The following is a 17,880-nucleotide window of genomic DNA, read 5'->3' on the forward strand; positions in this document are numbered from 1 at the left end:
ACATTACAGTTAGACTTTTAAACCAACATTATATCAACACAGAATTGCTTTCATTTGCACTTTACCAAACAAAATCTCGTTTTCAGTCTCATAGTTTTAGTCTTTCAAGAAAATATTGCCCTTAACAAAGGCTTTAACCCTCACTTCCCTTATTATTGCAGTGAATGCAATAATAATGCACTGTAATAATGAATGGTGTTTTGGCATGTTGACCAAAAATAAAAGGATATTATATTTCTTTTGGATAATAGCAATTACAAATAATGGAGATTTGATGTGAATCTGAGAAATGAACAAAGAACAAATCCAACAAGACATAAAATAAATAAATAAATAAATAATAATAATAATAATAATAATAATAATAATAATAATTATTATTATTATTATTATTATTAATTAATGTTATTCATTACTAATGAATAACATTCATCTAAAAACATTCATTTGAACTTTGGCAAAAACAAAATGTAAATCCTAAAAAATTAAAACAAAAGAAAAAAAACAAGAAAAACGTAACCTCCATTTCTTTTCTGGCGCAGCTTTGATTTCTGCAATAAAAAAGTACCGATGTCTGGTATCAATATTGTCATATTTTTGCAGTTTATTAGGATGGATTAAAAAACAATTAAACACAAAAATTCATGTTTTCATGCTGCATCAATCGCTCTTTGCGAACTGAAATCCACGAAAGTTCATCTTTAAACTCTAAGACGCAGGGAAGAAAACAGCATACTTACTAAATCATTTGCAGTAAAATGCAGGCGTTCTTCGACGCATGTAAAAGTGTTTTCAAGCTTAAAATGCTCCTATTAAATATTCCAGGTATGAAATTGAAAACTATGTTGACTTGACGTCATTTCACAAAACAAATGTCTTTATTGAGCTTCTTTCTCCATCAATAACCTGTAAATAACACGAGCGACGCGGAGTGATCTGACCGTGATGCAGCCCCACAGTGAGAAAATCCTGATGTCCACAGTTTATGATTCATTTCCGACTCCATCGACTTCAGTGGGGTAATCTTTGCACAGTCTTAATATTTCATAATTATTTTTATTTATTATTATTTATTTTTATTGAATGGACATTTATATTAAAACCTGTCCACTATAGCATTGTCTCTGCTGAGAATAATCTCATGGAGAAATGAAATGGGCACAAATCCACATTTATTTACAGTTATTATTTTAAATATTTCAATACAAAGTAGAAAAAAAATGTGATCGGGCTCTTAATCTTTACTGGCCTCGTTCTGCTCTTATCATTTATGATTAGACGGAGGATTGTTTTGCTGACTGGAAGACACCCTGACATTGCCTATAAATAACCGGGCTGAGCTTGCTTTCTGGGTCAGTCCAGGTGGGCAGTCTCCGATTCGCTTATAACAAAAAAATTAATAAAAATTAAAATCGTGGTTGAAAAATTAAGCAAAACGCAATAAAAAATAAAAACCAAAATAGGGGACATTTTCTTCAGATAAATTAGGTCAATTTAAACCCTTTCTGATTGTCAAACATATAAAAAAATATATAGGCCCATAAAAAAATCTTCTAAAAGTGTGAACGCTGGCCTCTCACCGGCGCTTATGTGGAATAAAACCATGAATATGCGCAGTTCACCCTTTCTTTAAAACACTTTATGGCGCAGAGGCTACAACAGGGTCCGAAGTCCATGAAAGTTTTGCCGATAAGGGGAGCCAATAAAAGCAACAGAGCAGCAGTGTAAACACGTCTACCTCTGTCCGGAGCGGCGGATTTACATCAGCCGGCCCACTCATTACCATGTTTTATATCCCCCTGCGCTCAGAAAGCATCATGGCAAAGCGGCTCCATCCTCCCCTCCAACAGGGAAGTGAGTGAAGCTGCCTCGCGGAGCAGGTGTCGCGCGGACAGAAACTCCCCCTCCCTCCGACAGCTCCGGACTCCTGGAACTTTATTTATTTATTTAAAAGTTTTTTTCCCCCCTCTTTCTCTTCCCCCGTCGTTTAATTGCCCTCCATCCTTTCTCGCGGTGCTTATGTCGTGTTTTTAATGTTCTCCAAAATGGTCTCGAAGCTGACGTCCCTGCAGCAGGAGCTCCTCAGCGCCCTGCTGGACTCAGGCGTCACCAAAGACGTTCTGATCCAGGCCCTGGACGACATGGACCCCAGTCCGCCGCCGCAGGGCTTCGGGGTGAAAATGGAGAGCCTGCCCGTGTCTCCCGGCAAATTGAACGGCGCCGACGCGGACTCCAAGCCCGTCTTCCACACTCTCACCAACGGACACGGCAAGGGCAAGCTGTCCGGGGACGAGGGCTCCGAGGACGGGGACGACTACGACACCCCGCCGATACTCAAGGAGCTCCAGTCGCTCAACACTGAGGAGGCCGCGGAGCAGCGGGCAGAGGTGGACCGCATGTTGGCGTGAGTTTTTATTTTTTTATTAAGTTTTTAAGCTTAATTTTTGAAATTACGCTATACGGATAAAATGGCGTCGAAACAAAAATCTCACTTCTTTTTTAAAGTTATAGGTTAATTTTGAGGGGTTCAAAACTTAAAATAAACAGAAAAGCAGGCCCTCGTTCTCCTGAAAGAAATTTCTTTCTTTGTTTACAAATTTAAAACAACCCGCCACGCTTTTTTGGTTACTAATTATCTAAATAGATTATTTCTTTACCTTTGGAAAATATCAGCTGAACTAAGATCTATTTATAATTAACTATACTCCACCTCTCAGCGATAAAAAAGCCGGCAACAAACAGGAGAAAGCAAACAAGTACTTTCAAGTATAATAATGAATTATCATTATTATTATTACTTGCAAAATTATTTTTTATTTTATTTATAAAATACCGTCAAGACACGAATGTAACCTAAAGAGACACACAATAAAAAACATTACGAGAAAACAAAAATAATAATTAATAAATAAAACAATTCAATAAATCTTTCAGTTTTGATTAAAAGAACGGAATTACACATAAATAATGCCAAACATAATAAAAAATAGAAAAAGTTGAACATTTTTTCAAAAGCTTCAAACTGAGAATCAACACAGCGCTTAAAAAGCTAATCCATTTCAAACAAATAAATCTCTCCTCTCATTTTTGTAAAGTTAATATTTGATGATTTGATCCTTATATATACATAACTTTTCTACGAATTGGTATCATATAATTAGCTGAATTCGACCTATTATAAAAATTGATGATTCAGCTGCGTATAGCTGAATTTGGTTTTATATTGATACGAATTGTATCGCTTTGCTTGTAAATCTTTATGTAGCTTAACGCAAATAAATGGCGCGTTCAAGTGCCTTCAGATGACTTTTTTTTTTTTGCTTATTGTTACAACACAAATAAACATGTTTGAAACGAGCGGGATTCGTGGGACAAATATCACAACTAAACCCACGTGTAGTTAAGTTATTATTAATTTTATTCTATAAATCATCAACTGGAAGACACACAGTGGCGTGTGATTAGAGTGAATGGAGAGATTCTGGTTATTCATTGTCAAAAGTTATAAACTAACATCTCCCCACTTCACCCGCTACACTTTAAACGCCAGACCTCCACATTCTCCAAAACAAACAGTCGAGAGCAGATCTGCTTTATAATCGCTGATGTCCGTCTGTCTGCCGCGGTTACTGTTTGATTACCGGGCGACTTATTCCTTACAGAGAGAGTCTGGGAAATCTGAGTTTATACCAGGGCAAATCCGCAGGTAAGAAGATACCATTTAATATTAAATTAGAAACTTTTTTAAACAACTTTTTTTTCTTTTTTTCTTTTTTTGTCTAGATTGAACATATGGAAATTGAATGTAAAATCAGGCTAAAATGAAATTGTTGTCAAGGAATTCTGACAGATATCTGAATTATTTGTGAAGTTATGCCTGATTTTTGACTCAAAATGTAAAAAAAAATATCATAAAGACTGAAAAAAATTGCTTAGGTTCTATTAGAAGATAGGTTTACCCCTTACAATGTTATAAGGCAAATAGTCCTAGTTTCTCAACCTCTGTGAATCCACTTGAACTAACCTTTGAAAATATTTACAGCTAGCTACTGGAATGTGTGCTTCAGCGATAAACTGACTCATAATGGCTGCAAACTCCTTTCATCTTCTTGCAAAACAAGGAAGCTGTGTTTTTGCAGGAGTCAAAATGGATGCATTTTCGTATGTTTTTATGTCAATTTTTTATTTTTTATTTCAAAAGCTTGCATTTCCACCTTCAATGTCTGAACCAAAGTTTGCTTTCTGTTTGCCAGCGAGGACCCATGGCGGGCGGCTCGTATGATCAAAGGTTACATGCAGCAGCACAACATCCCCCAGCGGGAGGTGGTGGACATCACGGGGCTCAATCAGTCTCACCTCTCCCAGCACCTCAACAAAGGGACGCCCATGAAGACGCAGAAGCGAGCGGCCCTCTACACCTGGTACGTCAGGAAGCAGCGGGAAATTCTTCGACGTAAGTTAATATTTGAGTTTCTCACGGCTTCCGGTTTTAGATCCATAGCCATGCGGCCAACGAGCAGCATGCAGCTGTTCGTTTGCGTGTCCGCAACATGGCTCACATTTAGGCCTGCCACCACGACAATAAATCGTCCCAGCAATTATTTCGATAAACAATAATATTGTCATTTTGAGATGGTTTTTAACTGATATAACAATGCGATATTAATGCAAGTACACACACTCAAAAATCAGAAAAGCTTTAGTTTTTAACATTTTAACACTGCACCTGGAAAACATTTTAGATGTCTAAAATAAAAAAACATAATGAAAATGGATTATAAAGTCTCTGTGACTAAATTTGCATTTCAGAAAATGTTACTGTTAAGCGTGACTAGGGAAAACAGGCAAAAGTGAAAGGTACTGTTAAAGAAAAGTTAAAGCTAAATATTTTTGCAAGGTGTCAAATATTTGCAATGTTTTTCAAAATGGCTGTTCTTCAACTATATTAAAGGGGAGTGTCTCTTTAAAGTCTCCGACTAGATTATAATTTATCAAGCTATTAATTGATTTAATGCTTGTTGTGACAAGCCTACTCACATTAATCCTGCTGGTGTCGAATGAGCTCAAGGTTGCATGAGGTTGTAATAAACACTTGTGCATTCTGGGTAAAAAAATCAACTTCTATTATAATTAACTGGAGGGATCAACAAAATATGGCATGAATGTTCACTGAAGTGATTATAAAATTGTTATTTCCACAAAAAATGTAAACAAAAATGAATATCATGATGCAATTCTTGTTTTTACACCTTGGAGAAAAATGGGAAAATATGTAATACTCTGTGACTTTAATAGATATTATTAGCTGGTCAGTTAGATGGGCTACCTGCTCTGACACAGTCTGCAGTCAGTATCTTAGCAGACATCTTAAACTGCTGCCTGAATAAGATTGATACATTTTGTTCTTTCTAGTGTTCCAAATAATGTCTGCCTTTGATTTTCATGAGAGAAAACATTTATGGTCAGTTTGGGTAAGCACAAGTCAGCTTACCCAAACTGACCAGGCAGTGCTGTGTTAAATGTCAAATATCTGGAGAAAGCTTGTTCTCGTAGACTTTGAAACCCTGATCTATCGTAATAAAGTTCCTTCAAATCATTGAATTTATTTACTTTTATTGTGACATTTGGTGATATTGAAATGGTAAATGGACTGAACTTAAATAGCACTTTTCCAATCATTTTGACCACTCTAAGCAATTTACACTAGAGTCACATTTATACACCGATATGCAATTTGGGGTTAAGTGCCTTGCCCAAGGGCACATCAACATGTGTCAGGAGGAAGCTGGAATTGAACCTACAACCTTCTGATCACAAGACAGCTACTCTACCCACAGAGCCACATCTGCACTATTTAAAGAAAAGTGCAGACGTAAATATAAATTTACTCTGATGTCTCAAAGTAGCATGTGGAGTATAACATGCTGATATTATCTGGTTGTTTAGTTTAACGATATACTGCGGTAGCTAGGCAGGCTAGTTGGATGCCAACTTCAGTGAGGAAGTTGGCATCCAACTCAGCAGCGTTTCTTTAATTCCCATGCATTACTGGCCTTGTTATTTGTATAGCTGCTGTAAATATATCTGAACGGACAAATCTGTATTTCAACCAACCTTAGTGAAAGCAGAGGTGCTAATATGTGTATTTTGGTATCAATCTCATATCAAATAAATATAGGGCCAGTATCAGATATACTGATTTCCGATACTGATAACTGACACTGATAATTTCTATTAAAGTTTGACATATCAAATTTCTGACATTTAGATGCTTTTTTTTAATCTTTCCTTTAATTTGTTCAAACATATGACAGAATTTGAATAGCTTACAGGTGTCTACAAAATGGTTATTTTTATATATATATATATATATATATATATATATATATATATATATATATATTTTTTTTTTTTTTTTTTTTTTTTTTTTTTTTTTGCCAAAATCACTTTTGGCAAAATATAATTTAGGCCATTATTTTAGAAAGGACAAACAATATCAATAGAAAAATAACAACATAAAACTGTAAAGTGCAAAAGACAAAATGCAAATGAAAACAAAATATTTTTTATGCAGAGTTGGGAGGCTACAAATCAAAAATAAAACTAAAGTATCGATCCAATACTCATATCAACATCAATATTTCCAATTATCCACTAATGACTAAAAATAAAAATAATCTAAAAAAAAAAAGCTAGCTTGTAATCAAAACCTGTGGAGTTGCATCGACTGGGAAACAGAGATGAAGAGAAGAGAAAAAGCACAGAGAAGCTTCATAGATGTAGTGAAAGATGCTGAGACTCAGAGACCCTAAAGGCAGAGGCTGACAGAATATATGAAGAGGTACACACTGTACCTCTCAAATATTCACAATATCATCTGCTAATGTTACATTTTTATTTATAAAGGTGTGTCTTTAATTGAAAACAATTTTGAATCAATACATTCTATTTTTCCTTGTGAAACTCAAGCACAAAATGGATACATAATAATATTATATGTAACATTTATTTTCTGTTATATGGTTTTGATATATAAATACAAATAGAAGATATCCGCCGCACATAGTGGTAGTTTTCAATCCCAGCATTAAAACGGCGTTATTCTAGTAAGATTAATAGGTGATGTGCATTAAGCTTCCACAGCTTGACTGTCTGAAATAAGAAAAGGTCAATGTGCAGCTTTTGTAAACAATAAAAACGTGTAGGAATCTTCTTTCAGCCAGCTGACAGGCAGCGAGAAGGAAAAACAACTTTCTTCTGCCTAAGACAGACACTTGTTTAAATGAACTAATGCAGAGTTCACTCGTAGTTTTTTTATGTCTTCAGTGAAGATGAATAGAAAAGTGTGAATAGATGAAAACATTGATTGTCCTCTCCAGAACGGGAGGCCTTAACTTGTTATTTTAAACAGGGCTCTAAAATAACTAGTTTTTAAGCCCTAATTCTGAATTTAGTGCATTCAGATACACTAAATGATTAAAGTAGGTGTAATTAACACTGCTGACAACTTCATGAAGTTTGTACTTTGCATTTATCAGGAATGGGCTCCTGGTCATACCATTAAGTTCAAAGTGCTTTTGAGAGAAAATGTCTGGACAACAGATTTTCCTTCTCGCTACCTGTCAGCTGGCTGAAAGAAGAGTCCTACACTTTTTTATTATTTACAAAAGCTGCACATTGACCTTTTCTTATTTCAGACAGTCAAGCTGAGGAAACCTAATGCACACCACCTATTACTTACTAGCATAACACTGTTTTAATGCTGGGATTGAAAACTACCACCATTTGCGGTGGATATCTTCTATTTGTGCTTATATATCAAAACCATATAACAGAAAATAAATGTTACATATAATATAATATAATATAATATAATATAATATAATATAATATAATATAAAATAATATGCATCCATTTTGCTGTACTCTGCTTCTGATTTAAATTTTTTTTTCTGTGTTGATGTTGTAAAACCATGAAATAGTGGAATTTCTTAACTCAAAGCCGTGACACTCTGAGCTTCTCATACTGGATTATGTTTAGTATATGTTTACCTTCTGCTAAGACGCTGCTATGTACTTTCTTAGGTGGATGCAGACACATAGCAGGTGCCATTTCTCACCAAAAAACTCGACTAAAATGAAGCAATCACACCTCAGCTCATTCTCAATGGGGCACACACGGCAGCGGCACTCCTCTGTTATTGATTTTATCATTTACTAATTCACAAACATCTGTTTAATACAGAAAATGGTGACTACAGATATTTTTTCTGCCATTGATTTGGCGCCCACTCTAGGGTGGCGCCCCATTTGCAGCAGAAAGTTCTTTTATGGCAGTCTCTGCGTTTCAGTTACAAATGTGCATAAAATTTGGTTGATATTCTGCTAATGGGGAAAAAAAAGTTTTTTCTGTTATTAAGTTTGTTCATATGATAAGTCATTAAAAACATTCGGCAACATGATCCTCCAACTACTGCATGTCATCTTCTTTGTATTTTTGTCATGACATGATGCAAAAAAGTGTTTCCTTTGCAGCTTTACAAAATACACTAATTATGATACAATCCAAAAGAATTTTAGAATTTTATTTGATACATTCTAGTTCAACAACTTTTTAGCAAAAAAATTTTTTTTTCCCAAAATCTGCATGTTTCCATAAAGCAAATGTATTTCCGTAATTCCTATTTGCAGAATTATACTGTCAATTCAGCTACATCTCGATGCCCTCTGGTAGTTGAAAAGTCTGCTTATACCCTGGATTGATCATGGCAACAAGTACAATAAAAATCAACAAAATGCTTAAAAAATAGTTTTGAATGATTTCTCTTTATTTTTGCAGAGTTCAACCAGGCCACTCAAGCTTCTATCGGCAACATGTCAGACAAAGGCAGCCAGGATCCGGCCTTTTTCTACCCGGAGTTCAACATGTCCGGCCCGGGCATGGGTCAGTCGAGCGAAGAGGTCGGCACTGAGCCCCTGAGTAAGAAAATGAGGCGTAACCGTTTCAAATGGGGGCCTGCATCTCAGCAAATCCTGTACCAGGCCTACGAGCGGCAGAAGAACCCAAGCAAAGAGGAGAGGGAGGCTCTGGTGGAGGAGTGCAACAGGTAGAATAACACAACTCTCCGACGAAAGATTCTGCAGTACAGCTTTAACATCTTCTACCTCCTTTCCTGCAGAGCCGAGTGTCTTCAGAGAGGCGTCTCCCCTTCCAAAGCTCAAGGACTCGGCTCTAACCTGGTCACCGAAGTGAGAGTTTATAACTGGTTTGCCAACAGACGTAAGGAGGAAGCCTTCAGGCAAAAGCTGGCTATGGACGCCATCACTGCACCTTCGCACGGCATCAACCCACTGCTGTCGCACAGCTCACCACATCATCCCCAGACCAGCGTGTCCCCTCCAAGTAAGAGACGGCCCCGGAGATCAGAAACATCTGCTGAAATGGTCAATGCAAACGATTTTTATATTTCGTGGCAGAGCAATCACAAATGTTTTTAGATGTATTTTATGTGATGGACCAGCACAACCTTGGTCTGTCGTTGTAAAGTGAGGAGAAAAACATGGTTTTCAACCATTTCTGCTAGTAAAAGTAGTCTTCACGTGTTCATCCCCCTTTATTCTGATACAGCTAAATGAAATCCAGAGGAATCAAGTCTGTGAAGCTCTGAACTTTTCATGGAGCATGTTTTGGTCCCCCCAAAAAGAGGATGGTGTAACAGGCTCCAAACTGATAGGTAGGAGAAGCTGTCAAGAAGTCTACAGGTAGAAGTCTACAGGTAGAAGTCTACAGGTAGAAGTCTACAGGCAGAAGTCTATAGGTAGAAGTCTACAGGTAGAGGTCTACCTGTAGACTTCTACCTGTAGACTACCTGTACACTTCTACAGGCAGAAGTCTACAGGTAGAAGTCTACAGGTAGAAGTCTACAGGTAGACACAAAAACTAATAATTGTACACTATTAAACAGGGGTGCTGTACAGGGGGGGGGGGGGAAGTTAGGACAATTCCAAGGGCCCTTGACAGACAGGGGCCCCCCACAATTTTTTTTTGTTTTTTTGTTTATAGAAATAGAAAAACGTGGGGCCCTGAAAGAAAGAGAGAAAAAGACAAGAGTGTCAATTTGTAACAGTTTTTCTCCAAGATAGTTGGATAGACTGTGTGAGATTGTCCTGTTTGTGGCAGGAACGTTGCATTGCTTTAGCTAGCAATAGCAGCTCAGGGAGGAGGTGGAGGAGATTGATATTTTCACAGATTATCTGTCTCACAACAAACTGTCACAACATGGTGACAACTTTAACAAATATAGAGAAAACATTTTTTATTACAGTTCTATACTGCAGCTTTAATGAAATGCAACTTCATAGCATTTTTTGAGAAGTCTTGATTGCTTTATTTATATTTTGCATGTTGTCTATGACTGTTGCTGTGGGGAGAGACATTTCAGTAAGCTAAAACTAATTAAAAAAAAAAGCAACCTATTTGCATACAGCATGCGGACTGTTGCATGTAAAATTCACTAGCAGTAAATATTGTGCTAGCATCCAAAGAAAGCAAGACGGTTGCAAGCCTTTAAAATTTGATGCCTTTTATGGGTCAAATGGACAGCAGTGGGGCCCCAATTTATTTATTTTTTGTCAGGGGTCCAAGATTCCTGGCGACGCCCCTGCTCTTAAAATCTGGCCTTTATAGAAAAGTCTAAGAAGTCCAGTCTAATGTTTGCCACAAGTCATGTAGGCAACAAGTTGAGACCAAACCTTTGGCCAGAAAAACTTAACGTTTGAAGTAAACACACTATGCCCCTAGTGTAACATGGTGGTGAGAGCATCATGTTATGTATGGGGAGGCTTTTCTTCAGCAGGAGCACGTAAAGATGGATAGAGTTAACAATAAGAGAGTCCTTCAAGAAAATCTGTTGGTCTGCAAAAGACATGAAATTAATTTGGAAAAGTTATATTTCCTTCCAGTTCACAAATCTTTTTTTTTATTATTAATCTGTCATGACAGATTAATAAGAATTAGGGCTGAAACGACTCTTCGAGTGATTCGAGTACCTCGATTATTAAAATTCCTCGAGGAAAATTTATCTGCTTCAAGGCTTCGTTAAATTATATTTTATTTTTTAGCGCACTGTGTTCCGGCACTTGCATTGAGCGGAGCTCTCGCTTCCACCTGAGTTGTTGATGGAAGCTAAGTGTTAGCAGCATAATGTCCAGTTTTCAAGTTCGACCTGGGAGGATTTTATTGATTGTTGATAATGTCCGGGTTTTTGTCGTTTTTCGGGGGACCAATAAGCGTCCTTAAAATGACTGGAGCGATGCCTGGAGTACAGTAGTCTTTTCTCCTCCCGGAGCTGCTGCCTGGTGGCGGTGTTCTGTCAGATAGCCATACGCTGTCAGAATGTCATACATGCAGTCAGTACGCATGCCCGCGCATGCGCATTACGAAGTCAAACCGTCGTCAGTTCAGCATACGCAACAAGTTATGACAAAAATAAGTCATTAAATTGTTTATAATATGATAACTATATAGATATACATGCGTTGTCGTGGTTTCAACGTGTATTTAAAGCAGGTCTGGCTGCAGCTGCAGTCAACTACAACATGCCTGTGTAAAACTCATTAATCTACTTAACCGCTAAGTCAGGATGCCATACAGCTGTTAATAACAAAGTGTATGATGATCTACGTGAGTGGTTCTCAAACTTTTTCTTCTGTGCCCCCCCAGTGGTTTCCAAACCCTATGGATTACAAATGGCTGTCTGGTTGAAACGACGCGTGTGTGTGTGTGTGTGGGGGGGTGGGGGGGCATCGACTTTTTTGGGGGCAAAATGAATGTACGTAGCTGAAAATAGACCAACAGCGGTAGCCTACAAGGTACTTGTTAAGCTTAAGGTTCTGTATTGATATTAGCTAGTCATCTTTTAGCTAACATTACCTGCATCCAACAGCTTTACTCAACTCAGTCGGTTAGTTTGGAGGGAAAAACTGTGAAAAGTTCTTTGCGTTTTGCTGGTTTGTTGCCGTGATTCTAACACAAACCTACGTAGCTCCGCACAGCAGCAGCAGGTCTCCTTCACAGGTTGTAAACCCAGCGCGAGCGTCGTAGCGCTCATGTTGCGTTTAAAGGCGGCTCGGAAAAACAGGTTACAACATGTTAACAATGGATTAAACAGTTTTAACTGCTGATAAAAGTGACAGAGGACACAATATGGGAAGTGTGGAAACCTCTACTGTATCAAATTGACATAGGAATAACAGAGAGTTGGCCATTCTAAGGTAAAAACCCAGCGCATACAGTGTTCATGTTTTGTTTTGTTTTTTCATCCAGACGGCTTCCCGCACCCCCCTCTGCAATGACACGGCGCCCCCCCTAGGGGGGCGCGCCCCACAGTTTGGGAACCTCTGCTCTACGTCATGATTCTATGTTGATGATTAAATAAAATCATATGGTAATGACAGCATATACATGTCTGAGCTAAGCGTATGACTATCTGACAACATATGGTGATCTGACAGAACAGCGGTTCAGAGCGAACAGCGGGGAAAAGCGCTGCAGGGATAAATACAGGTGAGCGGATAGACTGTACACTGCGGGTATTAGATAATTAACGTAGGTGTAGCTTTACAGACAAACCCATCCATCCCTCCATCCATCCCTCCATCCATCCCTCCATCCATCCATCCATCCATCCATCCATCCATCCATCCATCCATCCATCCATCCATCCATCCATCCATCCATCCATCCATCCATCCATCCATCCATAAATGAAAAGCTGGAGTATAGACATTTTTTTATATAAGAGTATTTGTGAGCCTGCCTCTTTATTATTGAATTGAATATAATTTCAGATTTTTGTATAACTTTTCTTCAGGTTAACTTAGAAAGTGAGCTATTATTGTTACAAGTTAATGTTCTAAACTACAGAAAAGTTATTGTTAGGGAAGCTTAACTGTGAAAAATTGGACTGTTGATATGCGATAGTAATACTGATGTTATGTTAGATTTACCAATGTTTTACTTCATCTTTTTTTATCTGATTACTCGATTAATCGTAAGAATAATAGATAGATTACTCGATTACTAAAGTATTCTTTTGCAACAGCCCTAATAAGAATGTTAAAATTCACATAAAATACATCAAAGTTTGTGACAAAATGCAAGGTGATGTATTTGTCCATGTGATATTTTAGTTTCAGTTTCCCTTAGAGCAAAACTTGCCAGAAAAAAATGGTTTCCAAAGCAGACTTGATGTGATCAGGGAGGCAGAGAAAGAGAGGCCTGGATGATCAATGAGCGTGAGTGAACTGAGTAAATGCCATTGTTATTCTGATCTTTGACAACACACTGAGAACAATCCACATTGTACCTGCAATCTCCACTCCAAAGTCAGCATGGAGAGGCATGACACAAAGGGCAGCAATCCTGTGACAGGCCAGGGTCAGGCCAGGGTCAGGGAGTAGTGGATTGGGGGCAGTTGGGGCGGACGGAGAGATCCAGAACACCTCGACGTAACTCTGCGGTTTCCGTAGCTTCTCCTCTTGCTCCCAAGTTGCTGAATGGGGAGACACTGCGCATTGTTGCTCTGACCATTTCACCCCAACCAGATGTTTGCATTCGGAGTAATTAGTATTGATCAAGCCCACCTTTACGGTATAAAACCAACGTGATAGGGCTGCGCGGACTTTATGCCCCCTGCGCCATCACTCACCTGCCATAAAAGTGAGATTTGAGAGCCACACTCAGAGCCCATTGTTGTCCTCTCGTGTTCGAACACGAGGCCACCTTTGAAGGGAACACAAACTGTTTGCCTTGGCTTGCTCTTTTACCTTTGGATAAACTGGTCCCACTTGTGGACCGTCTGTTTGCGTTTGTCTTTTTTTTTTTCTTGTTGTGGCTCACTTGAACACCTGACCAGGCAATGACCTGAGGCTGCGTCGCGGCGGAAGGGGTTGACAGCGGGGCTGTCCAGCAGAAGGGGAAAGGTTGGTGGTAGACCCACAAAGAGTCTCAGCTGGTTGCTTACAAGGTGTCCCGCTGGCATCCCGCCGACACCATCAGCTGTTTTTCAACGTCAGCTCCAAACTGACAATAGTGTCCCAGCGGGCGGTCTCATTGCGTTGCCAGGGCACGGCCTGTATAATGCACGCTTAATGGACAATTAAAGTCCTTTGCTGCTACATCTCCCGGGCCCTTGATAAGGGGGCTCCTCTGACTTCAGCCCTCTATACTCTGCCTCAGCAGGGGCCTCCATTGTCTGTGGTGTATTAGAGGACTGCAGTGACTGTAACACAGGGTTCATTTATCTCAGCCGACCCTTACTGTTGGGCTGGTCGCAGACTCGGAGCAGCAGGAGCTGTCCGCCGAGGTATTGGCTCCTTTCTGGCCAGACAGGACTGATCACCACTTCTTCTTTGCCTGTAGAGAAAGCCAGCTCACCCCTCCACCCTCCTCACCGCCACCCCCACCACTCTTTCCTCCTATGCTCACCTTCAGTCATACGTGAGAGGTCACTCCTGGGTCATTTCAGGCATACTCCTCTCACTCTGGGAGTTTTTATTGATTCTGTTTTGCTTCATTGATCTTCGGTCACAACTGGATGAACGGTCAAACAGTGTGACGTGCATTTTTAGTGGTGAACTGTTTTTTTTTTTTTGCTATAGCAACAGAAACTGATCCTACGAACAGATTAGCTGGCAGCATTAGGCTCCTGTGTGGGATTTACATTTACTTTTATTCTTCCAAATAACATCTACTTCTACTACTAGAAGTCTACTACTAAGTCCCATCTTCAAATGCATTCAGCTGTGAGGCTAAGTTAAGCTGTCAACCAGTGTTTTGACTTTCGCCCTGCAAAAAGTGCAAAGACGTCAATGTCTTTTGATGGCCTTGAAAGGACAACCAACATTTGTTTCTGCATAGCCAGTTTAGCAGAAAGTATGTGCATCAGTTTGAACTCCTTTGAAACACTGTTTTGTATTCATGTGCAACTATTTTCTGCAAATACGTTTTGGGTTTTTATACCTTTTAGATCCACTTGGCTTCATTAGAATCCACTTTTGACCAAGGTTTTTTTGCGTCTATATAAGAATTTACAGTGAATTTCCAGCAGAAAGGGAAAGGTTGGTGGTGAACCCACAAAGAATCTCAGCTGGTTGCTTACAATGTGTTTTTTGGATAGGAAACCCACCTGATATTTAGTTCCAAATATGGATCCTATTTATTTTAGCCTTGGAAAAGTTTTGTACCTGTTGGTTCCCCATGGGAAGGTTTGTTGTGTCCGTAAGGTAAAAAGATGCCTTCAAGGCACTTACCAGTCAATGAGGAGTTTTTTTTAGGTATGAAAAGAAGCTTTTAGTTTCCAGTTTTGCATCACATCTTTTCATCCAGAGGTGTTTCCGTAGAGCTTCGTCCCTTTGGATAACTTTCTGTGGAGTAAAGTGCAGTTCCAGGGCAAGTATGAATTAATGTTTGGTCCTTTTTTTGGGTATGAGATGGGGTTGTCAGCCATGAGATGTTTTGTACAGACAATCAGTGGCGCAAAACGTGGGTATGCAGCGCATGCAACGCATAGGGGCGCTGCACCAGAGGGGGCGTCAAAACCCCGTCTGGAGGGGGCGGCGCCCCAATGATGCCTTCGCATACACTTCACCTCGCCCTTACGCTCCTTCACATGTAAATATAAATGTAGTGAGTTTTACCTTTCACGTGTCTTCGTGTCGGGGAGGGGGAGAGGGGATAAAGCGAGCGTATGTTTTCTAAGCTCCTTATGTACCTTCCTTCGGGGTGGGGGGCGCACCGATTTATGTTTTCGCATCCACCTGAATAAGATGTAGTTGCGCCCCTGCAGACAATGCATCAATTTCAACAGACAATGCATCAATTTGTCTTATTATTGTTAAAAGCCATTAATTATTGTAAATTCAGACAAATCAGCTTGTCTTAGGAAAGTTTCAAAGCTGCTGGAAACTCAAGAGGACTTTTTTGTTAGTGTTGGGTTTGAAACATCCTTAAGGCAAGGATAAATTGCTGCACACTCCTTTTTAGGGTACATAAAGGAACTGTCAGGATGTTTTGAATTGAGCTGAAGTCAATCTGCACTGCCGTTGCTCGCTGTTTTCTGTGAAGAAGCTTGACTAAATATTAATAACAATACTGCTTCTACTACTAATCCTACCACTGCTAATAACAATAATAACACTAACAATAAAAGTACAAATATAAGTATGAATATGATTATGAAATGGAAGAAGCTAGGTACAAAATTGGATTACAAACTAATGAAGATGTGAACTGACAAAAACCAACAACACCAGGGGCTGCCGGCCTTTAAAACAGATGAGCTAATTTTCTTAAATAATGTATTTTTTCTTTGCATTTGACTGCAGAGCACATTTTTGTACGCTTACTGAAATATTGAAGCAGATGTAGTCGGTGCTTTTAATGTTCACTAGGTTTGGGTTTTTAGGCAAATTCCAGTTTTTTTGGTAAGAATTAAAATTCTATTTAATTCAGTTTGGTTGTGCTTGGTTTGATTCTACTGTATTGTGTTCTGTTCTATTGCAGCAATTCACAGCAAAGATAATCCCAATGCACTAAAGGACACAAACAGGCCAAATTTGTACTCAACCAACACCAAGTTGGTGCAAATTAACTTCAAATAAATCTTTTATTTTCCTGAGAAATCCAAGCATATATTCAGGTTCATATCCAGCTACATACAATCCAGCTCACATCTAATTATGGTACAACAAAATCAGTTCAGTTCACCATATAATATGGACAGGTGAGATGCTGTTAGAACAAGGAGGCCCAGCTGATATCATTGAGTGCGTCACAATTTCTATAAAGAAACACTATACTGTAGAGCTGACTCTAACAGAAAATAGGGAGATTTTAATATTATCCCTATTTATTCATACCAGTTCTTTTTGTTGTGCTTTTAAAAACAGTTTTAAGAATATGTTGCTAGATGATATGTTTACAAATGGAAAAAAGTGAGAATTTCAGGTTTTACGCATTTAATGAACAAAGAATAAGTAAATGTATTTGTTTTAAACCTGAGGTTTTAAAAAAAGACCTTTTACCGACAGTCAATTATATTTTATTTTTCACTTAAGATTACCATGAAACTGAAGCTGTGCTGTGAAAGCTGTGAAAGAGCAGAATGTGTCGTTAGAAAAGCAGCAGACTCAGAAGTTCCAGATCGGATACAGTAGTGAGTGGGTGAGTGGGTGAGTGGGCTGCCCAGCTTTCTGCTTTCACCTCAGGCTAGCTGAAAACACACATACACACTCAGAAAAGATTGCCCAGCTTTGCACTTTTCTCTGTCGGCTCTCCCAGAGAGCCACAAAGAGGAGACCGGATACGTCCTGCAAAGACCCAGGAGGTCCGTCGTATGCAGTGCCTCCACAATGGCCACAGCCTGGGGTTGAGGAGGCAGGCTTTGATATTACATGGGTCCCATAGAGAGTGTGGGCCTTTCAAACCGGTCGAAGATCCCGAGCTGCCACTCCCCTTCTGGGATTCTCGCCCTTCCCTTGCTCTTAATGAGCTAGCACAAGTTTTTATTTCTTGTTTGCGCAACTGCACCAAAAACGTAAGATTTTTACAACCCTCAAACCACTCAGGAACCTCCGAACAAGATTAGCTTTTCTTTTTTTTTTTTTTAGAAAACTAGCAAACTTTTGAGTTGTGAAAACTCAGTCTGAGGTTCCCTGCCGCTCAAATTCCTGCCAAATCCAAAGAAACAAAACCGCCCTGAATAGCATCCTTTACTCCCTCTGACACTTAAAGAGGTCGCCCAGCTCTGAGATAACGGACTTTTTATGAGTCCTCCTCCATTGTGTCGCAATGGGGGTCACGAGTCCAATGGACTGCTT

At 39.1% G+C, this 17,880-nt stretch overlaps 1 protein-coding gene across 2 annotated transcripts in view; it reads left to right on the plus strand.

The window, feature by feature from the left end:
* Nucleotides 1–7: 7 nt before the first annotated feature.
* hnf1ba (HNF1 homeobox Ba) overlaps nucleotides 8–17,880 on the plus strand; it is a 32,249-nt gene continuing 14,376 nt past the window's right edge. For both annotated transcript variants that reach the window (XM_088012076.1, XM_088012075.1), the window contains exons 1-4: nucleotides 8–2,404; nucleotides 4,254–4,453; nucleotides 8,840–9,107; nucleotides 9,180–9,403. In XM_088012076.1, the coding sequence (XP_087868202.1) occupies nucleotides 2,034–2,404; nucleotides 4,254–4,453; nucleotides 8,840–9,107; nucleotides 9,180–9,403 (1,063 nt within the window). In that variant the 5' untranslated portion in view covers nucleotides 8–2,033. The remainder of the gene's footprint in view (nucleotides 2,405–4,253; nucleotides 4,454–8,839; nucleotides 9,108–9,179; nucleotides 9,404–17,880) is intronic.

The sequence above is a fragment of the Poecilia mexicana genome, unplaced genomic scaffold (assembly GCF_051168715.1).
Source record: "Poecilia mexicana isolate PSO_F unplaced genomic scaffold, ASM5116871v1 scaffold_13, whole genome shotgun sequence".
Taxonomy (NCBI): domain Eukaryota; kingdom Metazoa; phylum Chordata; class Actinopteri; order Cyprinodontiformes; family Poeciliidae; genus Poecilia; species Poecilia mexicana.